We start from the raw sequence: 27,619 nt of genomic DNA, 5'->3' as shown, positions 1-27,619 counted from the left end.
TGATTTTTATTTTATTTTTTACACATTTATTATAAATTGTTTTTTTTTATTTTAATACATTATAATTTTTACTATAAACATTCCCAAAACATAAATCGAAATTAGATTTCGAAAAAGAAACTTTATCTCAGTTGTTCTTATCCTTGTTCTTGGAAATTTAATTTTATATGATTTCGTTTCCAAGAAGAAACATTTCTGGTTTGATATCAAATTTGATTTTGATTGATTTTGATTGACACAAAAATTGAATGAATTTTTCTACACTTTCCGAGTGAAATCATTGGTATATTTTTTTAAATTACATCTTTTACTTTTATAGTTAAATTAAATTAATTTAACTCAACTTCACGCCACATTACGGAACAGATAATCTCTCTCCTAATTTTTTAATGCTTAATACCTGCTATTTATTTATGTATATCATTTAATTTCTTTTATTTAAATTTTGGTTATTGTATAATTTCAATTTTTATTTTCATATTTAAAAAAATTAAAAAATTAACATAAAAATAATACAAAACAAAAAATATTTACTACTTTTGTCTTTAATGTTGCAACTTATATATCACAATCATAATGTATACGAAACTTTAACTCATAATTGGAATTATTATAATAACTGTTCTATAAATAATATAAACTTCTCTAAATTAACTAATTTTGTTTATAAACGTTTTGTTTTTTTATTTTATTTTTTGAAAGTATTGATATTTATCAATGGATTTATAAATGTCTGTACTGTCATAATTAAAAACAAAATTTTTTAAAAACAACTCTTTCAAAAATTGGCGTTAAAGTTTTAAAATAAGTGTTTTAATGTTGATTTATCAATATAAGGTATATCTCGGTGTATTGTTTATTAATTTTTTTCTAATATCTTAAAATCTTATTCGGCCACAGATGAAGATTGTAGTAAATAATTGAAAACCAAAAATATAAATACTTATCTACAGAAAAATCACTCAAAAGATTGTCGGTTTGAGTTAAGTTTTAAACACAAACTTTAATTATTTATTTTTCAATCTAAAAATGTTTTGTTTTAATTTAAATTTCTTATCAAAATTAAAGCACCTTTATTTAATTTTTTCCTTAAAAAAATACCAAATATATATTTAAACTTTAACATAACTTATGTATCTTATTTTTCAAGAAATAATTTCTTTTAATTTTTTTCGTAACTTCTTTTCATTACTTTTTTCAACCACTAACATATTAAAGTACATAATATCTCTCTCGCTTTTCTAGTAGGTTATAACTTACAAATAATTATACTTATTGTGTTGTTAATTTTTTAATATTATTATTAAAAAAAAAAGATATTTTAAAACAAAAACAAACTTCTTCTTTTCGTAATTCTTTTTGCATTCTTTTTTCTTATAATGTTACTGCGCACATTAAAATTATATTACGAACTCTAAACAAATTACAACAAAAGAACCAATGAATAATTTTAACTTATTTTTTTTGTGTAAGAATAAATCAAATAGTTTAATATGCTTACAAAATTATCAATTATCGCAAAAGGTCTAATTTTTTCATTCTAAGAAAAAGTAGGTGGAATAAAAAGAACTGGAGATTATTAAAATATATAACAAAATATTCACAACTTAATAAATATTTTGTTTCAAAAAAATATATAGAAAATAAAAAGAAATTTATGGTTGCAACATTGAAAGACTTAAACTGAACACACTGTGATTTGATTAAACAAAAATAATCTAAAACTTTAAAGGCAATGATTTTGTTGATAAATTTTCAATAAAACAAATTTAAAAAAAATATCTACAATTTATCATTTGAATACTCTGAAATAAAAACAATATTGTTGAACTCAGTATTTATGATTTATATTTATTTTATTTTTAAGGATTTTGTATATTTATTTTTATTTCATTTAATTTTCCCGAATTTCTTTTTTATTTATTTTTAATTTTAATTTTTACTTTTTAAGTTTTTTTATTACCGAATTTCTTGCTAATAAGCTTTTCCAATTATACAAATTTCCATGAATTTTTCAATACTCAAACAGTGAACCAACATGATTTTTTTATTATTATTATTGTAAATTTTTGTTTAAGTTTTATTTAATATGTTTTTTGATTTAAAAAATTTATATTATTAAGAAATTTTAATTTTTGTTGCAAATTTTCTTTGTTATATCCCCAAATGTTTTTTCACATTGTTTTCATGATTTTGTTTTTATTTTATTTTTTGAATTTTAATTTTAATTATAATTTTAATGATTATGTATGTACAAGCAGTTTTAACCTTTATTATTTGAGTTTGTTATATCTTAGATAAAACCACTAGTTGAAATATTAAAATTATATTCATTATAAATTTATATATACATACATTAAAGTGTAGATGTCTGTTGTTAATTAAAATATACATATATATATACATTTTTTGTTTGTTTTTTAAAAAATTTAATTAGATAAAGATAAACCTTTTTTGGACATGAAAAAATAAAAGGTTTTGAAATTTATAGAAATCGTTATAATTAAAACAAAAAAAAAATAGTAAAGTATAAAGTTTGTATAAGAAAATACAAAAAATAAATAATATTTTATTCAAAATTTGTGTTGCCAATATATAAAAAGGCTATTTGGACGAATTAATTATTAGATTATTGTTATATGATGTATTTTGACAATTTTTTATACAGATTTATATACAAAAAACAATTAAAAAACAAATGCAATTTATATACAAAATTTCGTTTTACGTGTGATAGTGCATCCCAGTATTATGCGAGAATATATTTATTTTCATTTGGAGCTATTTAAATCTTTTACAAGTATTCAATAAAAAGAGAATACAAGATTATTTAAAAAACATTAATTTAATTCTTTCCTATTTTTTAATCGAAACATTACGATTTTCCAAAGTTACTATGAAAAAGTGTTTTTGAGTATTTTTAAAATTCATTTTCAAAGCGTGTCTTTTATTGAAACTAGTTTGAAAAGTTTACAGTATTGAATGGCTCCAAAAAAAATAAATTGTAGAAACAGTTGATAGAGTTTTGGTTTGTTTATAAAAAATAAAGAATTGAATAATTAAACGAATTCAAAAATCCCCACACAAAACGCCCGAAAAAAATTAAAAAAAAAAATGATTAAAGAAAAAAACAATGTTTTGAACATTTTTGCTACCCTGTTAATTTTGGTTTTTTGCTATTTTTGTTTTATTCATTTTATTTTGGTTTTCAAATATACATTTATATACCTATATATATATTTATAAATATATCCAATTCATTATATACATAATAAAAAAAAACGCATAGGCAAAAACAAACAAACGTATAAACTTCGCGTTATTTTTTGTCTTATGGTTTTTTGATTTATTTTTTTTTTTTTATAGAAATAGCAAATGCAATTCATTCAAAAAATGCTAGAAACAAATATAATTTCCCTATATTTTGTATACATGAAAAATATACAAACCAAAAAATTACCTGTATAACAAGCAAAACCAAACCAAACTGTTTACAGGTGATGATGATGTGAATGACGATGATGGCGAAGACGCAAACAATGATTATTGTCATTTAATCAAAAGCAAACAGCAACTTCACTTGAACTTGGCGTTACGTTGCCATCAGCAAACCTTACCCTCAATGCCGTCAATTTCCGCCGGTGGCCGTAACCTTATGAATTCAAATGGTCAGTTACATGATGCTACGCCAACTGTCATAAATTTGACAAGTAACCATTGCATCAGTGGATGCAATAGTACATTCAACAATGGCATTGGCATTACACCCGGTTCACAACCATCACCAGTAGATGGCAGTGCAATGACAGCAATGTCCCCAACATCTACGGCATCGTCAACATCATTGCAACAGCAACATCTCAATTTGGTTATGCATCATCAACATGCTGCAGTGGCTGCTTACCAGCAGCAACAGCAACAACTCCACCACCAACAGCAACATCTCAGTCATCCTTTGACTTCGTCAACATCATCTCCATCGTCGTCGTTGTCATCGTCGGCGGCTGCTGCAGCAGCATCAAATCGGCGTGATCATAACATCGATTATTCTACACTTTTTGTACAATTATCTGGCACCTTGCCGACCCTCTATCGGTGCGTTAGCTGCAACAAAATTGTTTCCAATCGGTGGCACCACGCCAACATCCATAGGCCTCAGAGTCATGAGTGTCCGGTCTGCGGACAAAAGTTTACCCGTCGAGATAACATGAAAGCCCATTGTAAAATAAAACATGCTGATATTAAGGATAGATTTTTCAGTCATTATGTACATATGTGATCAATTTTTTATGTAGTAAATTAAATAAACAAAAATTAAAAATATTAATAATACAAAAAAAATCAAAATCAAAAAAAAATGTTCAACTAAGTATATAAATAAAATATATATATATATACGGAAAGTATTAAACAAAAACATAAACAATAAAAATAGAAGCAATTTAAAATACTTAAGTTTAACAAAAAACAAAAAAAATGATAATAGATTATAAGATATATATTTAATGAACAAAAAAAGAAAATGTAGAAAATATATATTATAATTAAATAACTTATAAAGTTTTAATTTAACATTTAGGTGAATTTATTTTTTAATTAAGTAAATATTCTTTAATTGTATGTATATATTTATGTATGATAAGTAAGAAAACTTGTGACAGAGTTTTAGTATTGATGGCGATGATGATTATCATTGTTTGCTAAAAGAACAAAATAAGGAAAAGAATTACACATTTAACAATATAATTAATAATAATCTATAACTTCCAAAATTATTTATAATATATTTATATTTATTTATTTATTTATTTAAAACCTTAAGTGCAGTATTTATTTTTAGTTATTTAAACTTTTTCGTTAAATTAGTGCGATTGTTTAAATTGAGTTGAGTAATTTTTTTTTAATGAAAAAATCATTGCCTTTAAATATTTTGATTAGTATAAGAAGGGAAAATATATTATTTTTAATTTATAAACTTAGATATTTTTAAACTAAATCAAGTGGTTTTATGAAAATAAAATGGTTCAGTTGTGAGAAAAAACCAAACTAATTTCTTTGAAAATCATGTATCATAACTTCAAAAGTGTTAACAATGGGAGTCTAATATTTGATCTACACACGTAACTTCTTCTTCCCTTGGATTGCAATATGTTTGTAGAAACAATTTATATTTTTTGTTGGACGTTTAAAGTTCAAAAACATTTCAATGAACTTAAACGTTAATATTAAAACTTAGTGTCTAAAAACTGAATTAATGCGACATTAGCAGTTGGTTTAGACTCAAGTACTAATGAAAGATGCAAAAAATGTCGTTACACGAAACCATAAATGGAAAGTTACACTTTTTGACTTAAGACCTTTTTACCTAACGCATAAGAATTGTCATTAATAAAGCACAAGCTCTTAACATTTTATATAGTTTTTCGACATTTCAGTATAAAATAATGTTGGTATCATTTTGAATAGATATATATATTTCGTTGAAATGAAAGGCTATAGAATCGATACTTTACTTCAAGACCGCAGAAGTGTTTCTTCTCTTTCCTTGTTTTGTCGATATTTTCCAGACAATGTTCTATCAGTAGAAAGCAGTTGTATTCTCCCCTTAAACTTTTCTGCCGTAATGCTTCTTCCAAAAATACTCATATTAGTTTACCCTAGGTAGAAAGTTCTCTTTCCCGCCGTACATCAAGAATGTGAAATGCTCTATTCAACTTAATTTTTCCTTCCACTTGTGTACCAGAATCTCCTTAAACTAATCCATACTTTCCTAATGAATGCAAAGAATTGAAACTTTCAACATTTAAAAACCAAAATAAAAACAATTTGACAGTTATTATGACTTGTAAAAGAATGTAATCTCAAGTTGTGAAACTTCCATCGCATGCAATATTTTTGTAACCGTTTAAATCAATTCTTCATTTATAATGATTACAAAATTACGATATTCTTCTGTCCCACAAATTAAACAATACAATAAATGATTTAGATGTCCAACATTCGGTTGTCGTCTTTAAATTTGTCTATCACAACAGGTTTTTAAAAAATGAGGGTTTTAAGGCTAAGTTCAAACGGTCAAACTTCCTCTAATACAAGTAAATATATCTTACTTCTGCAAATTCTCATGAGTTAAGTCTAACCTTAAAATTGTACTTTCATAGTTTTGAAAAATAAGTTTTGGACTTAATATTAAGTACTGATTTCGAAACCAAAAATTTTTTTCTATCTATTTGCTTAAGTACTCAAAAAAAAACAATTATAATTTTTATATTTTTTTAGTGTATTTCAAAAACTCGATTTACTAAATCTGTTTAAGCTACAGATTCGTTACAAGAACAGATTTTACTTTTAAACTGTTTAGACTTTTTCTATTGAAAACCGTTTTAGCATTAATGGTTTAGAGTTTCTTTCAGATTTTTGTAAGACACGTGAAATCTAACAACTAATGAAGATTTTTCGAATATGTTTTACGAAAAACCATTATAAATTTTATTGAAAAAGCTACTTCATAATTTTACATAGCCTTAAAAAGACTTTTATGTTTTTCGAATATTACAAAGTAAAATCTCAAAAACGTGACGTGATACATTAATTTGGAAGTCAGATTGGAAAAGTGAATTTTATTTGCCAAAAAAAAACCTTACCTTTCAGTATTATATTTCTTAACGATCCTGCAACAGGGTTACAAAACACTTATAATATCAGTTTGACAGAAACATTAACTTCTACAATCGGTGGCGTCAAAGAATTCAGAAAACTTTCATTCGTGTGGTTTGTTGCAATAGTAAAAATAAACCAGATCAGATTTTACCTAATGAAACAAGTTATTTCAATGGGCAGGTTTAGATAACTTTAGGGACTTTGTTTGCAGGTTAATGCATTTTTTGAACTTAAATTTTAACCAAGGCAACTTGTTAATCTTTCAAGTGTCATTCTTTTCAAATTTGGAACTTTACTTCACTAATCTATACCTTCAGTTGATCTTGCAAAAACATTAAAGTTTTCAAAATACTCTCTGGGAAAGTTACAATTCTATCGTGACATATATTTTGTTTCGTAAATAAATATTATTAATTCCTTTTTCAATTTCACCAGGAACCCTTTTTCACACAGCATTAAATGCAATTGTTTACAAAATGAACATATCATAACGTAATAAGGTCTAGCTTTCAGTTGAATGAAAAAAACATGATTAACTGTCATTTTGACATATGTAAGTAGACATCAAATGCTAGTTTCTTGTGTAACACTCCAATCCAATTTCCAATGAAGTTGCCTTAATTGAGTGCAATTCTTTGGCAGCTGACCAATAAGTTACTAGAAACTTGACTTATCTTCAAATTCCGTATGTTGTCTGAATGTGACCAATGTAACAAGGGCATTAAACAAATCTAGTCAATGACAGCCAGTGTCAACTGTGAACCAAAATGGAGTAACATGCTCAAGATGGCGGATGACATTTTATGATTTCTTCGAAATTATAAACTGACCAATATGGTTTGATACGGATCAATTTATCACACGAAAGCAAAATGAAAAGGATCTGTTGAATTGCGCTCAGATTTGTAATCGATGGTTAATCAAGTGAAGGTGTCACATTGACAACTATGAAAAACGCCTTCTAAAAAAACTTGTTTGTTCTGTCAAAATGAGAAAGATGGGGTTAATTGTGCTTCAAGTAGTTTCTTAATTTGTTCTGGTTCTTTAAAATTAATAAGAATTTACTGAAGGAATATTTGTTTTTTTTTAATACAAAAATGGTAAATAAACCTCTATTCTTTTCTTCAATTGTGCTAACGAACGACTATATTTAATCTCTGGTCGTAGCTGTCAAATTCAAACGAGAAATATCTGAATTGTGTTGAATTTTGAGAGAAAAAGACCTGAAATGTCAAATTTAACTTATCTCATTCCTGTTCTACGTTAAATATTAGTTTGTGACCATTATTTCTTAAATATTCATGATTTATGTTGTATGATTTAAGTAAGTCGATTTTTGTGGATCAGTCTTGCTTTTCTCAAGTTTTCTTATTTTTATCAATTACTTTCAATTTAAGTAATTTAATAACTCATTAACAATCGCACTAAAGAGTTTTTACACTTAAAATTATTAAAAAAATAAAATTAAAATATTCTGAAAATGTGATTTTTAAATAAAAATATACATATTTAACTATAAATTATTGCAGTGTTGAGACTTAAAATTTAAATTGAATATGATAGTGTGTTGCCATTGTTATAAAATAAAAATATTTAAAAAAATACAGGGATCTCAAAGTAATATTTTTTTATTGTTTGTTTTTTTCTTAATTATTTATGTTATTTACTTAAATTTGTGTTAGTAATTTATTCTTGAATATTAAAATGGCCATTCACAAATATCATATTCATTTTTGGTTCTGTTTTCTTGAAATAAAAAAAATATACTACGTAATTAAACGGGACCTTACAAAGAAAAACAAAACTTGTACATTTAAAATGGTAATGTTAAAACATTAAAGACACCTAAGAGAGCCTATTAAATTTAATAAATTTTCAAAAATTAACAAAACAAATAAAAAAAGGTTGTTTAGCGTGAGTGAAAAATATCACAATATAATTAAATTAAATAAAAAAAACTTGTAAATATAAAATTCTATATAGTTTTTTAAATTAATTTACTTTTTTGTTAATTAAATTTTAAAAATTTGTAAAGAAACAAAAAACATAGTACATGCAAGAAACTTTAACCGGAAACGCATAAAAATAGTACCCGTACATAAAATATTGCTTATAATCTCTTTCTCTCTCTTCTTCGTCTCCTCTTGAATTATTAATTCTTTAACAAAAAAATTACATTACATAAATAGGTAATTTATAAACAATACAATAAATACAGGAATAATCGATTTTCATATATAAATTAATATCCATCTGACTTAATAGGTGCTTAGTAATGTAATAAATCCAATATATATACTTTATATCAAATACTTAAATAAAGCATGTATAAAACCAAGCATATACCGTCTATAAAAAAAAAAAAAACAGAAAACAATTATTTAACCAAACAACAACAAAATAGCATAAAATTGAAAAAAAATAAAAATTTAAATTTAAATTTGAAAATATATAATAAAAAGTAAAACAGAAAAGCAATTATTTATGTACAACATAATTATATGATAATCCCTTGATCTTAAACAAAAAGAAATTAAGTAATTTTAACATTATAAAATAACAACCAGATTAAACAAAATAAAACGAAACGAAAAAATTAGTACAAACATTTTTTGTAGATTAATGACATTATTAAAATATTCCAAATTATAAATTTATCCAATGTAGCTCATAACAATGTAGCTAAGCTATAATTAAAGGACAAATATTTGAGAGAGTAAACTTTTTCTACTCATAACTTCACAATTCTTCATTAATACTTTAAATTCATCTTTTGTTTTGATTGTAACAATATTTTTAAGGAATCAATTAAACAGAAATTTTCTCTTTAATAATTAAAAATTACTGCCTTCGGTTTTTCTACAATTCTCGTTTGAACGTCGAAAGTTTTAAATTTTTAAAAATGTCTGTCATTGAATTGTGCTTTCCAACAAATTACGTTAACTCAACTCTTTAAATGTTTTTTGTTGCTGGCAACGCTATTTTTTCGTAAAAGTCGATATTTGACAGTTGACAGATGATTTGCTACTGTTAACTTAAATGTTTTGGTTTTGTTGGAAACACTGTTTCTTGTATTAGTAAATTCGATAACAGGTAGATAAAATGTTTTCAACCATGAAAGCTTTCGCTAGAACAATATTCTTTATATCTAAAAAACTCATTTACTAAATATTAGTTTTGAAAGAAATTTATTCGTCTACAGATAAGTTGCCTTCGGTTTTCTCTACAGTCCTCGTTTGAACATCGAATATTTAAAATTTTTAAAAATGCCTGTCATTGAATTTTGCTTTCCAACAAATTATGTACATTAACTAAAATTTCTTACATATTTATTTCTTTAAATGTCTTGTCTTGCTGGCAACGCTATTTTTAAGTAAAAGTCAATATGACAGTTGACAGATGGTTTGTTACTATTAAGCTGAAATGCTTTGGGTTTGTTGGAAACACTGTTTCTTGTAACGGTAAATTTGATATCTGACAGATAATATGTTGTTGTCAACCATGAAAGTTTTCGCTATAACAACATTCTTTTCATTTTATTTTATGTCATTTTAACATTTAGTTTGTCTGAAAAACTCAGTTGTCATTTACTAAATGTCAGTTTTTAGAGAAATTTATTCGTCCACAGATAAGTTGCAGACACATGTTTAAATGATGAACATAAATTGATTCGGATAAACTTTTTCAGAAATTATTTCTTTAATAAACATTTAAGTTCCTTAATAATTTTATGTCATTTTAACATTTTATTTGTCTGAAATACTCAGTTATCATTTACTAAATATTGATTTTGAGAGAAATGTATTTGTCTGCAGATAAGTTGCAGATACATGTTTAAATGGTGATCGTAAATCAATTCGGATAAACTTTTTTAGACATTATTTCTTTAATTAACATTTAAGTCCCTCATTATTTTGTTTGATATAAATTAATTATTTCTTGTTAATAAGTTTGTGTATAAACAAAACAAACAAAAATAACCTTAAATCCCACCGAAATACCATAAAAATAATAACCAAATAAATAAGTACTTGATTCTAGTCAATGAAAAAGTTTACTCTCAAAAAGCAAAAAAAAAAAACAAAATCAAACATACTTGAATATATTGATAAAAATAAAAACACTCTAGTCATGATAAAATAAATAAGATTATTTTAACTTATAAATAAAATTATGACAAAAATTAAATAACAATATCTCTAATCAAAAACAATAAAAAAAAATCACAGCATTTTCAGAATATTCAATAAATTATTATATTTTGTTCTCAAAAAGCCCACCTTAAGTAAAATATTACATTCAAAATAATAATTAAAAATTAAAAATAAAAATATAAACTATAATTTTTGTAGAGAATGTTTATAAAAAAAACGATAGTTGAAACAAAACAAAATTAAAGTATTACTTTAATTTTTAAGTGGTGATTTATCAAAATTATTATTAAATAAAAAAAAAAGAAAATCAAAAACAAAAACGTAATTAAACAAAAAAAAATAGGGAAAATAAATAGTTTTAATTTTATTTAAAATATATATACACATAAAATATATATTTACATAAAGGAATTAAATTTAAAGAAAAAATAAAAACAAAAAGTGAAATAAAGTATATTAAATAAAACCTTTAAAAATGAGTCTTTTTTGAATTTGTTATAATTTTTTTTCTGTGTTATATTTATATATAAAAAATATAAGTCGTATATAATTATATTTTTGGTAAAATATTTTCAATATTAAAAACAATAAATATTTCTTAAAAATATAATTATATACAAAAAATTATAGTTGCAACATTTATTCCAAGTATTCAAACTACATTCCAAACCAGTTCTTTTTATTTCATTGCTGTAGTTATAGCATAAAAATTATAGTAAGACAAAATTTATATCTATAAAATCACATTTCTTTTTTTTTGTAAATTTATCTATACATAATTTTCTCAATTTAAATTTAGGTAAATTAATACGCATACGCATCATCATAATGTTCGCTTGATTTAATAACGCTGTACAAAATGTTTCATAAAAATCGTTCATGTGTTTAAAAAAAAATAATAATATTAAAATCAATCTTCAAGTGAAATGTGTCCTTTTGTTTTATTCAAATATGAATTATTTTTCTTTTTTTTTCTAATTAATTTATCTTGAATGTGTTAACGAGTTTGATTATGTAATTATTTTTGTGATAAAATTCTATAAATTAACAGATATCAAATGGTAAGTTTGTTCTTTCTCTATGTTAGATTATATATTTCAGTCTATTTACTTATTTTTTTTTATTTATTAAACATAACTGGGTTAAATAAATGTTTTTTTTTTATTATTATAAGTAAAAGATTTAATTTAAGGATTGTTTTTAAATGAAAATCTTACGTTCAAAATTAAAGTAACATAGGATAAACTTTGATCCTAAACCATATTTTCAGCTAATTTACAATTTGCAAATAACAAATAAATTATTCTGTAATTTTATTTTTTTGTTTTAAAAAAAAATCCCAAGCTTAGGTGTTTTAGGTCTTTACACTCCATTGAATTTTAAATTTCTTCCTTAAATATCATCTTCAAAGGTACACCTGGCCTTTAGTTTGTACGTTTTTTAATAAATTTAGTTTATTTATTAATCGAAATTAAATATCCACTATTTAAGAAAACAAATTATAACTGCACCATTAAATTGTATTTTCTTTATTAAATTAAATGCTTTAAAATTTTCTTTCATTAATTTATGGTAAAAAAAACAAACATTTAAATCAAACAGGTCCTTTTTTTCTAAATTAAACTAATTTTATAAATATTTTGTTGGTGTATGTTAAATCTGTATGTACACAAATAATTTATTAATGCTATTGTATTTTTTCGATGTAATTTTGGTTTTATTTTTCTCATCAATTTTTATAAATGTCAACGCAGGTTCTTGTTGTCTTATTACATAAATATAAATATTTTTTTTATAAATTATAATTTATTTAAAAAAAAATAAATATAATTATATATAATTATTGTAAAATAGATGTTTTTCTCTGGAAAAAAATTCATTTAGTGAACAAAGGAAAAAAAACAGGAAGGAGGGGTGTTGAAAGTCAATATATATTTTTTTTTGAAATATTTAAAGGTCATGACATCCATTATAGAATGACGATTGCATTAAAAATACAAAAAAAAAATTAATAAAAAATAAGCATACAATATTGTTGCTGTGCTTTAAGAACAAATTCGTATTATTGTACAGTCAATAATGTACCTATAAAGCTCTTTAACCATTTTTAACATTTTGAATCATACTTCTATTTTGGTGCGGGTTTTTTTTTTTAATTTGGAATGGCTACTATAACAAACTGAATCACAAAACTTTTGTTTATATAATAATTTACTATATATGGGATAGAATTTTATTTAATTTAAATTCAAAATAAAACTTCTATTTGTTTTATATAATTCTAATACATAAAATCATCATTTAATTAATTAAAATTAAAACAAAAAATAAACATAAATATTTAACAATTTTACTTTATCGAATCTGATAAGTAATAAAAATAATTTTAAACTTTAATTTAACTGTATTAGCAATATTAATTTATAAATATATTATCTCTATGCAATATTTTATATAAATGTAGGGTCAGCATTTAGCAAATAACTCGTTCATTAATTACATTAATTTGTTTATATTTTTCTTGGCAAACTTTATTATCTATTTCAAAAATATTTTCCATCAGTTCTATTCAAAACATACTCATTTGTGTAAAGAAAATTTGGCAAATATGCAAATTCAACCAAAAAAATTATGAAAACTCGTAAAAGATTTTAATGGTTTAAACAAAATTAACTCAAGTTTGTTAACTTTTTTAATAAATCAAAAACAAACACCTGTTGACGTTTAAATTTGATTTCGAATCTTTAAGTTTTTCAATTGCGTATTTTCTAAATTTCAAGTTTTACGGGTGACTACGTGATCATCAGATTCTTTAGTCGGTGGCAATTTAGTTGGGCTTTGATTTGTTTATATGAATTAAAAAACCTTTCTAAGGCCACCAACATTCAAAATAGATGTTCCATATTTTGAACTTCTCATCAAAATTAATATTTTCTTAAAAACTTTATAAAGTTCGTAGATAATTTTCTCTTGAAGCAATAATTTTCCTTCAAAGAGAAAAATACAAAAACTTTCGTTAATACATTACGTTATACAAAACTTGACTCATATTTTCTAAATTTGTTTTGGTCAAAAAATTCATTTTGTTAATAAATGTTTATGTCAATAAAATATAAACTGCAGCCATTATCCTACCTTTATTTAAATATAAATAAATTCCGAACTTTTTCAATATAATAATTATAAAAATAAAACTTTCTCAAAAATAACCAATCACATATTTTTTTTAACAAGAAGTAATCCATAAAATATTATGTACTCGTATAAATCTATACTTAATAATTTTTACCCACTTTCAATATAAACAAAAATAACAATTTTTCTTCTCTTAACTTCTCTTAATTAAACAAATTTAAAAAAAAAATTCTTATACTTCCTACAAAACATTCATTTAATATACCTTTGTTTTATTTTATTTAAAAAATTATATTATATACTTAAGTATTTTCTTTTGTTATATTTTTTATGTGAAGTCACCAACAAAAACAAATATTTTTTCTTTTATTTTCTTTTCGCGAATTGGATTGAATGATAAATTGCCAATATTAACAATCCAATTTTATGACAATAAAAAAAAATACACAAACAAAAAAACAATCAAATCAAAAAAAAAACAAAAAAACCAAAACCAAAAACTTGTGTTGTAGGCTCTAAGGCGTGGCATATGCGCCTAACATTTGAGCGGCTATCTGGCGGCTGCAATTTACATCGTTGCAAATTATGCGGCAAGGTTGTCACACACATACGGAACCATTATCATGTGCATTTTCCGGGACGGTTTGAATGTCCACTCTGCCGTGCAACATACACGCGCAGCGACAACCTCCGGACGCATTGCAAATTCAAACATCCAATGTACAATCCTGACACAAGAAAATTCGATAATATGCTATCTGCCCAGTCACCAACGGCCACACAAATTGCCGCCGCTTCCCAAGCAGCAATGGCTGCAGCAGCGGCAGCAGCAGCTGCAAATGCTTTTAATGCAGCCGCAGTCCAGCAACATCAACAACAACAGCAACAACACCAACATCAACAGCAGCAACATCTTATGCAGCAACAACTTCAACAACATCACAGCAATTCAACAACCGAATGATATAGTCAGTATTTTGGCGGCTGGAACTACCAAAATATGTTAAACTCATCAACAAATCCCTTTTTATGGAACCTCGACGATCAAAACTATCATGGTGGCTATCATGGCTTGACTAGCAACAATAATATTAATGACAACATCAGCAACAAAAAATCATTAAACTCAACTTATCCACCGCAATCAGAGAAGCAACAACAACAATCAATGGATCAACACAATATTCACAATAATCAACAACAAAAACACAATAATCATCAGCAACATTTGAATGAAGAGCAACAACATCTGCAGGCAGATCAAGATAATAACGATTCGGCTTCAATTATTCATGACAGCAACATGCAAGAAAACAACCACAACATTGGTGTTGAGGATGGCGGTGACGAAGCTAATGTATTGGCAGCAGAACCACATAATGGCATGAACTGTATTTCCCCTCCATTGTCATCATCTATCAACGGATCATTCAATCTTTCGCCAAAAAATACTCCAATAAGAAAAACAACAACACCAACTATTGAACCCGTGGCAAATGCATCATTTTCACTATCTCAAACCATAAACAACAACAATAATAACAATGATTATTGTAATGATAAAATGCATCCAATGGATCTTTCCGGCACTTCACCCTCAGCTGCAATGGAACCAATAGCCATTAATAATACCCTTAGTAATTTAAGTGGAGTTCTCAGTCAACTGAAGGCATTAGATCGACGTTAAACGTCCTCAATATAGATAGCAAACATTGTTTTATTTGTTTTTAAACAATACATCTAACCAGTGCAATTTAAATAAAATTTATTTTCAAAAAATATACTCCCAGAGAATGTCAAAACATCCACTCGACAAACCATTTCCAATCCTCAAATAGCTGTACTTTACACAGTATTACACTGTACACAGTAATATGCTGTACACAGTAATTTATTGTACACAGTAATATACTGTACACAGAAATATACTTTACACAGTAATATACTGTACACAGTAATATACTGTACACAGTAATATACTGTACACAGTAATATACTGTACACAGTAATATACTGTACACAGTAATATACTGTACACAGTAATATACTGTACACAGTAATATACTGTACACAGTAATATACTGTACACAGTAATATACTGTACACAGTAATATACTGTAGTATTGAAGCAAAGTATTGTTATTCATTGCCGTAATGTAGGTAATGTACTCTACACAAGTTTACTACAGTGTTTTTACAGTTTACTGCGTCGCGTCAAAGTCGCGTCAAAAAAGTCAAAGTACCACGTATTTTTTTATATATTCTATTGTACTGTATATAACAGTAAATTGCACAATTTTCCGAAGTTTACTTTCATCAAAACCAGAATAAAATAAGAGAAATTAAAAAGTGTCGCGGATATTGTAGAATTTTAAACTTTTTAAAATTAGTTTTCATTGTAAATTAAATAAATCTCAAGAAAGAATTCATAGAAAGTGTTTATTTTCAAAAGCTACCTTCCTCAAGATATTTTTATGAACTGTTTATATTTTTGATGAAATATTAAATCAACATTAATAAAGTATTAATTTAAAAAAAGATCGCTGCCAAAAAACTCATCCTTTTTGTATTGATTTAATTACTAGAAAAAGAGTAAAATTTGTCGAGTGGAAAAGTATTATTTTAAAAAAACAAAAACCATTTTTTATTCTTCAAAACTTTGATCCTGCATTCATAGTGAATTTTAACTTAAAAAGTCAAGCATTCAAGATAATAGTTTAATAGAACAAATACTGCACTTGTTTTATTGATAAAATGCAATAAACAAAACAAAAACAATAACAATAACATAAATCACAATTAATTTTAAAAAAAGACTTACCTAAGTTGTATTTGTTTAAATAATGTACATTATTTAAAAAAAATGCCAGATTATAAAAAACTCTACGTAATGTGTTAAATATTTTTCAGTCTCTATACATATTTATAAAAACAAAAAAAAACATGCATCTTTACACATAAAAAAAGAAGAAAACAAAATTATTGGTATTGTATATTCAATGTTGTTGTTAATTTTTTTATATACACTTAGAAAAAAAAATTAAAAACAAAATAAATTAAATTGGTAAAAAAGATATATATGTATAGAAATATATATTAATGTAAATTAGTGAATAGTAAGTGAATTTTTTAAAATTAAGGTATAAAACATTTTATACATTTTTTACTCCTTGTTTTTTGCAATAACATAATATTTTCATAATTCAAATACAAAAGAAATTAAAAATTAAATTGAAAAGGAAAATAAAATTAAAATAAAAACAAACAAATAGATTTTAAAATAAAAAAATATATATATTTAAAATCTTTATTTAACTTCTAGTTTCTTATGTAAATTTATGTACTACAAAACTTTCTTGTACAAACTAATATTACATAAATGTATATTATATTTATTTAATTTTTTTTTCCAATAAATAAATATTGTTTTTCTAAATGAAGTTTAACATACCCACACACACACAAAACACGCTCACACAAAACTAAACAACAAATCAACTCTCAAACAGAATGTACTACATATTAAAAAAGAAAAAACAAAAAACATTAAATTATTTACTTATTACAAAAAATATATTTAAAATAAAATATATTTATTATGGACAAATTAATATGCAAGAAAGAAAGAAAACAACAACAAATTGAACAACTAAAAATAGAAAATAGTTTTTTGAACAAAGAAATCCGATTATTTACATTTAAATAAGTTTAGATAAAATTAAATTTTAAACATTTTACATAAAACTATAGTTAATTAGAATTTCGAAAATGCTACATATATTTATATTTAAATAAAAAAAATAATAAATAAAAAAACATCAAAGTGATCGATTTATCTATTTATATATATATATTCTACATATATAAATAATTCCTAAAAAAATATATTTTCTTAGATAAATTAATTAACGAAACAAAACTTATTTTTAAATGTCTCATGTTGTGTTAAGTTTTCTTTCCATCATAAAATATTTATAGTTTTATTTTTTTTAAATATATATTTATGCATATGTATATGTGAAGTGAAGAATTAACATTTTATAAAAAATGCTTATTAATTTACATATTTTATATTTAACTAAGGTTCACTTGCGTGTTTTTTTATTGATTATTTAAGGTTTTTATTAATAAGCCTAAAATTACAAATCAATCGGGGAAAAGAATGACTTCTCTGCAAGTGAGCCTTAGTTTTCTTTTGTATTTTTTGTATACAATTTTTAAGTATTCATGGCAATGGAGTAGAGTTGAACAAAATTTGTGTTTTTTTAAACATATTCATTTTTTTATTAATCATTGTTACTTTTTGTATTCATAACTTTATTTTATCTGAATTCTGTATCTGGGTAGCAATCGCTTTTAGATTAAAAGCTCTTGTTTTTGAGATTAATAAAATAAGTTAAGACTGCTCCCTGAGCTATAGAATACAAAGATGGTCAAGATATTTGTTAGCCAAGCCTATGTATTTTATCATAATTCTTTTGTTTGATAAAGTAGCATCAAGAGAAGTGAAAAACTAAACTTCACTTTTAAAAAAATTGTATTTTTCTTACTCACAGTTTCACAATAGAAAACATCTTTCTTATTTGTTTTCTAAGGTGCATTCAAGTAATGTTTCTTCAACGATTTAAATTTCTGCGGAAGTATAAATTTGTTTTGCTTTTTCTGGGAAATAAATCCTAAATTCATTTAAGAACCTTAGTACTTTATAAAACTGCTTTAGATAGAAAACGATCGAATCTTTGTATTGAGCCCTTTTTCACTCACGTAAGCTTCATATGATGATACTACATACTATGTTTTCCACTTAGAGGTTTCAATTTAATGTTTAAAAAAAACAAGTGTTTTTTTACGAAAATCTCGTTAATGTTTATAATATTGTAAGGAAAGATGTATTTCAACAACATCATTTTCGTAGAATTTTTCATGACCAATTTACACAATTGCTCGTGTGTATCTTCGATAACCTCGAAATTCATCCGCAAGGTGTTACATCGAATTCGTTGAAATAGACCTTATCTATCACGACGCTCTACGCAATTTGTTTAAAGACATAAAATCACAAGATCTTGGTGCCAAACTGTGATCACCTTTTCGAGAAATAACATGGTTATAAAATCTTTTCTTGCTGTATTGTGATTGTTTCGGTGCTTGCTCGACTGTCACCTCATTTTGGAATAAACAAGTCAAAAAAAACAAGTCAAGTACCCGTATCATGATAATCAGTGCGTTTGACTGTCATTCCAAAGGTCTTGGGTTCCATCCCTGCCTATGCCATCTAAAGTTTTTTTTGTCACGGTTAATGCCTCTACCGAGAAATTAACAAATTCTCCAAGAGTAATTCTTGTCATGAAAAGTGCTTTCTCAAATTTGTCGTTCGGATTCGGCTTAAAACAGAAATGGTTGAGAGTTGTAAGTCACTAACCCCTAGTTCTCAACGGACTGTTGCGCCACCCATTTTATTTATTTATTTAAGTCAAAAAAGATAGACTTTTAAACAATTATTTTTGATTTTTCCAAAATCCTCTTGTTAAAATTCTGCTTATTTACGTAGCCCCCAAGGTAACAATGTGCCTAATCGAAAATGAGTTTTCAATAAAAATCCGGCGTATCAAAATGTACATTTCTTTGAACCTCTGACTTGTTGAAACAGCTCAAGTTTGTTCGCCAGTTTGATCAGCAAAAAAGTTAAAAAACAAGAAGGTGCTTAACGTCCGAAATGTCCGCCCTTTCTGTCAATTTAACAATTTCAATACGTTTTTAAAGCTTGTATTGTTCCATTATTAATTTTACTTGTCATATGTCAGATGACAGGCTTAAAAGTAATTAACGTAGCCAAAAGGTAACAATTAAAAATGAGTTTTCAATACAAATTCAGCTCATCAAAATGTACATTTCTTCGAATCACTGACTTGTTAAAACAGCTCAAGTTTATTCCCCAGTTTGACCGGTTTGATCGAAATTTCCGCATTTTCTGTCAATTTCACAATTTCAATGCGTTTTTAAGGCTTATCATATGTCAGATGACAGCTTTAAAAGTGACAGCTGTCAAAATAGCTTCCTTATTAACATCACTTCAATACTTTATAATAATTGTTTTAAGTATAAATCAATCACGAATCGTGCTTTATTGTGGAACTAATTTTATCCTGTGTACCGATTGTCCTTGTTAGCATTTATAATGTGTATTATTGAAACTTGGTCCTAATTTACAGATCCTAATAAAACAATAGTTTATCAATATTTTAAAAACATCCTTGAATTTTAGAGAAAATTAATAAAAATTAAAATTCCCTTTCCCCTATTAAAATCCTACTCTACTGCCAAGCTACGCTTAAAATTAAACAACAATGAATTTATATAGGTATACTTTTTTTTTATTTATTTATATATTATGTACTAGTATTTAAATATATTTCAACAAAAACTATAACTAAAAAAAAAACAACCTGAAACTATTTATTTATTATTCACAAAGAAAGTACCTTTTCAACAATTTCTTCATAATATACCTCCATTTTAATTTCAAATTAACAATATAATAACTATTTTACTATGCCATCTATTTAAAAACAAAAATAAAATAACTAAACTTAACTCTTAAACAAACTAAATAAAAAAAAAACAAACTTGATAAATCGAACATACATTTACTTATTATAAGAATTGTTTGTGTTATAAATATATTTACAGAGAGATTTCATTTTCAATTCAATTAAAAAAAAAAATTGTTAATTAAAAACTAATGAAGAAAGTTTAATTAAAAACCATTTTCATCTTTCAATTTTTATTATTTTTTTTAATTAATTAAATTAATTTTGTGATGTTGTGAATGCTTTTTTTTGTTAAATATTAAAAACAAAATAAAAAATAAACAAAAATATATTTTTGTATTCTCGATTTCTCTGAGCGATACATTTCAGAATGTAATATAAATAAATGTTTATGCATGAATTTATAATTTTATATAATTTTTTTTTATAATTGTTACACAAAAAGAGTTCTTATTGTATTAATATTTTATCTCAACTTCTTTTAATTGTATTTTAATAACCGTTTAACTGTATAGCATATATATTTATTTTGTATAGAAATATTTATATCTGTTCTACCATATATTGCAAATCCCAATAATATTCTTGTATTTAATCCCACCGAATGTATTTAATAACATTTTTTAAACTAAATCATGTTTTCGTTCAGAGGAATAGTTTAAACAAAAACTAAACAAAAAAATAACTAAATAAACTGCCATTACGCACTAAATAAAAATTAGGGCATAATAACATCACGTTACTTTCTATTTTTAAAAATTAAGTAAGATAAAAATAGATCTTGAATTTATTTTACATTTCAAAATCTACCCCCCCCCCCTTTAATTTATCTAAAATTAAAAACAATATAGGTAGTTATTAAATTTTCGAACAACTTTCTTCCCCTTATTTCTTAATTTAAAATGTTTCATATTTATTTTTATATACATCAAATATATTTTGTATAAAATGCGAGCACTAAAATAGTAATGAATAACGAGCAAAGAATGAGAATAAAAAGGTTGTGTTAAATAATTAAAATTAAAATTAAATTAAAATAAAATATTTGGCCATATAGATCGAAAACAATAATAATTGTAAATATGATTTAGAAGTATTCAAAATTCAATATTATGTACTTTTAAAGCTTTCGAAGTTTCAAAAAATCAAAAACTAAAATTATTTGTTAACATATTTAAAAAAATATATATGGAATTAAATACAAAAAAAACAACACTTAAACATAAAATAAAAAGAAAAGAAGAAGAAAAACAAAAACATGAATAAATATTTACTTTTATATATTTTTTGTGTAAAAAGAATGTGATAAAACTGTACGGTTTGATGGTGCTAAATCCAAATATATATTAGATGAAAATTTTATTTAAAAAAAGAAAATAAACAAATGAAAAACAACTTCTTCAAACACACACAGAGATACAACACAAACACACACTCACACTAACTCTAACTAAAAAAATACTTAGAATGGAAACAATTTTTGTGTAAAATAAACAAAAAAAACAAAAGGAAATTGCATTAAAACAAAATAAATAAATAAAAATAACTACACAACAACAAAACCAACGTAATAATTATTATTATTTAACCGAACGTGCAATATAACTAGTTATTTTTTTACAGTGATTTTATTTTTAAAACTTTTATAAAATAAAGTAATTGATTTTTTTTATTTTCATAATGTATACAACAATACTACATATGAACTTTTGCTTATGTTTTTTTTATAATTTTTTTTTTTAAATGATTATTTTGAAATAAATATTTTTTTAATTTATATAAACATAATAATAATAATCAATCTGTTGTAATAGATTTTATTTGTGAACTCATTCCTAAAGAAGATAATATTTTTAATTTATTTTGAACAAATAAAAACTACACAAATATTTACAAAATATGTAGCTTACATTTTAATATTTAGCAATGATTGAAAATATAAAACAAAAGAAATAAATAACTTAACCAAACATCTCTATTAAATGGTTTAAACAATTTCAAATTCAGAAAAAACGCTGTAAAATCACAAATAAAAACTTGTAAAAATTGGTAAATCCAATGTGGATACATTTTTTTCCTAATAAAAAAATATAAAAATTTAACACTAATCATTCATTAAAAATAAAATTAACAACATTTAATAATTAAACAAAAGTAAAAATGTGTAAATATATAAACAAAAAATCCATAGAATTACTGTCTAGTATTTAGAATATAGATTTTTGTTTTCAAGAAAACCTATTTTGCGTATTTTTGTTTTGTTTTATTATTTTTTTTTTAATTTTACTTTTAACATCATATGAACTCAAATGAAAAACAAATTTATATATATTTTTAGTTATTATTTTTTATTTCATCTCTTATCACAAAAACAAAACAATAAATTCTAATGAAATAAAATAAAATTAGCTTTAATTCCTAAATTTAATTCATAATACTTTGCAAAGCATTTGTTAAAATTTATTAAGATTAAAATTTAAAAACAAACAATTTAAAAAAACACACACAATTTATTAAAAAAAAAAACAAAAAATATTATATGGCATATATATGTATAACTGTATAACTTATTAAGAATTTCTTATTTTTAAAGAAATATAAATATATATATATATAATTTAATTTAAAACTAACATAGAAAAACAAAAATAAACATTGAAAAATTTAATTAAAAACAAAAAAAAAATATAAAAACATAAACAATTATAATAAAACTGATATTTTGAAACAAAATAAAGATATCTTCTTATTTCATCGTCATCATTTTTTACAACAAGTGACCAGAAAAAACTCTGTTTTTAAGACTTTATTTGGGTTTTTATTCAAATTTAAAACAAACAAAAAATAAAAAAAAAAAACGTATGAACTTTATGAATTGTGCTTCCAAATCGTCGATATTTTATACACCTATTGATATTTGTGATTTAATTTTGTATTCATATGAAACTTATTATATTTATAATCATCATTGAAATTTTCAACCCTCGGCCCACTTTTCCTGTTTTTTTTAACATTTTAATTATATTTATTTTTATTTTATTGTTCTGTTATAATATTTAAAACAATTTTTAGTTAAGGTGTTTCACATTTTTTGTGTTGATTTATCAAATTAGGATTTTTTAAGCAATAGGAACAAATTATTTATCATATAAACTATTTGTCATTTAAAAATTAAATAATTTTATTAAAAACATTTAACACAATTACACAGTGATGTTATAAAGGCGATTTATGACCGTGAAGAAAGTTTTAAAATGTTTTAAAAAAACATTGTTAAACAATACCAAAACTTCATCGTATCATTCAATAATTTTAATTTTTTAATTGATTGGTCTTATATTTGTTTGTCATATAAAGAAATGCTTATTTATATTTGCAAATAAAAATATTTTTTTGGTAAAATATCGTAATGACTTTTTTCCCAAAAAAAAAAAACAGGTCTACGTTTAAGTTTATTCTCAAAATCTTTTCATCAACTTTTAACTACAATACAAATATTGAGATAATAGTTTTAAAAAACAATACACATGATCTGCTTTCAATTGAATTAAATGGGTCTGGTAAAACTATTGTTTTTATATGAAACATTAAAAATTACGAAGGAATATCTTGAAGTTCAGAGCTTCATAATTTTCAAACTAAATTATATTCTTTATATTTTGGAAAAAAGCAACATAAGAACAACTGAGATAATAATATAAAATTTAAAACTATATATTTATAAAATAAAAAACTTACACATTTATTCGTAAAAATATTGCACGCTGGAATGAAATACATATATAAATATAATAAATTATCTTATATTTATAAAATAAAAAAGAAATAATTTACAATATAGTTTCTTTTATACTCTTTGCTAGTATATAAATTAATAGCTTAAATATTTTAATCACTTTTTCTACTTTGTAATGATTTATAATATCGATAAAATAAAATAAAATTTCACACTTTAAATTTAAAATATATATTAAACAATTCTATTCAATGTACTATTCTTTAATAACGTAGTTTAAAAAAAGAATACGTATAATAATAAATTAATTTAAACAAAAAAAAAACAACAATATTTTTGTTTCCATAATTTGTGTATGAACGTTCAACAAATATATTACATTATATATTTAAAGGTTTTTTTTCTGCCACAGTAATATTTGCAAAGCAATTTATAGTATATTTAATTATTATATTTATATATATACTCGTATTTACTACAACTTATACCTACGCTTATTTCACAAAGTAAAACTTATAAACAAAACAAAACAATAAGTTAGAAACGCTTGGAATGTCAAAACCACTTATTATATTAGTTAAAATATTTATTTACCAGTAGCATATTTTTTCTATCTTAAAATATTTAATGCATACAAAAATTTTAAATTAAATTTTAACTAAACAAAAGATTATTTAAAAAAAAACATGAAAGGCTATGAAAAAAAAAGAAATAGAAATTCCAATACAATTGCACATTTCAAAAATAAACTTAGCTTTTTTTAAATAAGCAAATTGACAGTGTTATTTTTTTTCAATTATTTTTCCGATTAGTTAAACTATTGCTTGTGTTTAGAAACAAATAAATTAAATTACATAAATATCTTATTTGAAAATAAGAATATATTGGTTTTGCTGAGAGATATTTTTTTTTATTGATTTTTTTAACTAAAAATGAATGAAAAGACAAAATATATATATTATAATTATATGTTTAAAAAAAAAGAAATATTTATTTATAATTTATTTATGTTGTTGTCGCTTTTATTTATTATTATTTTATGATTCTTCTGTCTTCTCTGGGCTGATTTTTGCCCCGTTTGTGGTGTCTTTTTTTGTTGGTTACAGGGCCGGGGGGACGTCATCATCTTTCAACTCCCTTATCGACAACATCATCATCATCCCCACCACCCCCGCCATTTGCAATGCATTTTAAAAATGATTACCATCATGCGTTAGGAGGGCATGACGTTGGAATTTATCGCACCGGAAGTGGCAGCATTGGCGGAAGTATTGGCAGTGGTGGAGGCGGTAGTAATGGTGGTGGCCACCATCATCATCATCATTCACAAGGAATTGGACCAACTTCTGGATCTGGGGGTGCTGGTGGTGGTGGAGGAGGCAGCAGCCATAATTCCCATCATCAGATGTCCTATCACAATATGTTCACCCCATCTAGAGATCCAGGAACAATGTGGCGCTGCAGGTCTTGCGGCAAGGAAGTGACAAATCGATGGCATCACTATCATTCACATACCGCTCAACGTTCCATGTGCCCATACTGTCCGGCCACATATAGTCGAATTGATACGTTGCGCTCTCACCTGCGAGTTAAGCATCCTGACAGATTACTCAAATTAAGTTCTTCAATGTAAAAAATGTTATTAATAAAAATTAAAAATAATGTATAAAACTAAAACTAAACAAAAAATAAGATACAAATTATTTAAAACTGTTTAATAAATAGTTAAATAATTATTTGTTTTTTTTTCTTCAATACTTTTGAAATGTAATTAATATAATTATTATAAAAAAAAAGAAAGAAGGATTTTTTGTACTCAATCATTTTCCTATTAGTTTTATATAAAATATAATAATATTAAATAAATTTTATAGCATTTATTAGATTTTATAAACTCTAAAAAAAAAAAAAACAAAATGAAAAATCAAAACTCAGCCGAATCAAAGCGACTGCAGAATGCTCTTTACACCAGTCAATCAATAAAATCTAGATTATTAATTAATTAGAATGCAATAAACATCTTTTTATCCAATTTATCCTTTATTCGGCAAAGAAAAAAATTATGAGCTTATAATAAACACAAAACAAAAACTATAAAAATTTAATAAAATAAAAGAAAATTAAAACAATAACTACACATTTTAAATAAACTTTAAAAAAAAATTGGCAACAAAAATACATATGTATATCAATTTATTTCTGTCCTCAATTGAATGCTCTAAAATTCTTTATTCTTTTAATTAAACTGTTTTTCATTTTCCTTATTTACTAAAAATCGGTTTTTGAAAAAGACGAACATTAAAAAGACCGTAAAAAATAGTCATTTCCTGCAAATTCTCGCGAAGTTCAGGGATCATGTTAGTCATATAATTTTTCCTATAATTAGCTTAAACAATAAATATCAATATGCATAAATTTAAGTTGCGCCACTTAAGGGATATAAAAAATAAAAAAAAAAACAAAAATTAAATCTTATTTATATCTTTTACGTTATTCAATTTTTTATTTTAAATAAAAAAATGAATTTTTAACACATACAAAAATCTAAATACCTCAAAATGCATTTCTATTTTAATGTTAATTTTAATTACTGTCATTTTTTTTTAATTGTTATTTAAAGATTTTTATAAAATAAAATGTAATATTTAAAATGATGTAATTTTTTTTATGTTTTTAAGTTTAGTTTTTTAAGTATATAAAAAATCTTTGTTTTGTTGTTTCCTAATTTACTTTACTCGAAGCTTAAGAAGCTAGAGAATCATAGGCTATGTTTTTTCTTTTTTTTTTGTTAAAAACAAATACATTTTTATTTATAAATATTAAGTTTTTTTTTCTATTCTAAAAATATATGTTGTCAATTACAAAAATTAACAAATTTAAAATATAAATCCAGTGCACTTTAAAATTAGTTAATTAATTATAATAAACAAAAATTATGATGAAAGCATTCAAAACATTTATTGTTCTTTATTTTCTAAATAAGTGGTTGGTCATGAAGTTGACAGAAATTTCATAAAAATGTATATTAGTTTGATTTGTGGACAGTTTTTTTGTTTTTATTAATAAAGTTTCGGTGAAATAAAAAAAAAGCTTAATGTTTATTTTTTTTTAAACAAACAAAAAACTAAGACCTTTAAAAACTTATTATTTTTTATAAAAAAATTTCAATGATCTCTTAACTTCCACACAAAATGTATATTCCTGATGTTGAAATTAAGTGTAAGTCCGTTAAGCTAATACCAAAATGCTTTACAAACTAATAATTTAAAGAAATAAAAACCTCGCAGGAGAGATCAGTGGTGTATTTTGTTATTAATAATTCTACAAAATTTCTGTCAACTTCAAATTCACAAAAACAAACAAATAATCATAAAAAGTTTTCT

At 23.9% G+C, this 27,619-nt stretch overlaps 2 protein-coding genes across 5 annotated transcripts in view; both read left to right on the top strand.

The window, feature by feature from the left end:
- Positions 1-27,344, top strand: part of LOC129940505 (sex determination protein fruitless-like) — a 326,270-nt gene extending 298,926 nt beyond the window's left edge. For 2 of the 4 annotated variants that reach the window (XM_056048868.1, XM_056048869.1), the window contains one exon: positions 25,343-27,344. In XM_056048868.1, coding sequence (XP_055904843.1) covers positions 25,343-25,869 — 527 coding nt within the window. In that variant the 3' untranslated portion in view covers positions 25,870-27,344. Of the gene's footprint in view, positions 1-3,497; positions 4,403-25,342 lie in introns of those variants that run through there. The other 2 variants (XM_056048866.1, XM_056048867.1) reach the window with 2 other exon arrangements.
- Positions 14,381-14,913, top strand: LOC129940509 (probable E3 ubiquitin-protein ligase IRF2BPL). Its single transcript, XM_056048872.1, has one exon. The coding sequence runs from the start codon at positions 14,479-14,481 to the stop codon at positions 14,911-14,913; it is 435 nt and encodes a 144-aa protein (XP_055904847.1). The 5' UTR covers positions 14,381-14,478.
- Positions 27,345-27,619: the final 275 nt, after the last annotated feature.

The sequence above is a fragment of the Eupeodes corollae genome, chromosome 1, assembly GCF_945859685.1.
Source record: "Eupeodes corollae chromosome 1, idEupCoro1.1, whole genome shotgun sequence".
Taxonomy (NCBI): Eukaryota; Metazoa; Arthropoda; class Insecta; order Diptera; family Syrphidae; genus Eupeodes; species Eupeodes corollae.
This window is presented reverse-complemented; position numbering and strand designations above follow the sequence as displayed.

What these genes read in the sequence shown, in the direction of transcription:
- LOC129940509 (XM_056048872.1), top strand. Translation starts at nt 14,479, where the DNA reads ATGCGCCTAACATTTGAGCGGCTATCTGGCGGCTGCAATTTACATCGT.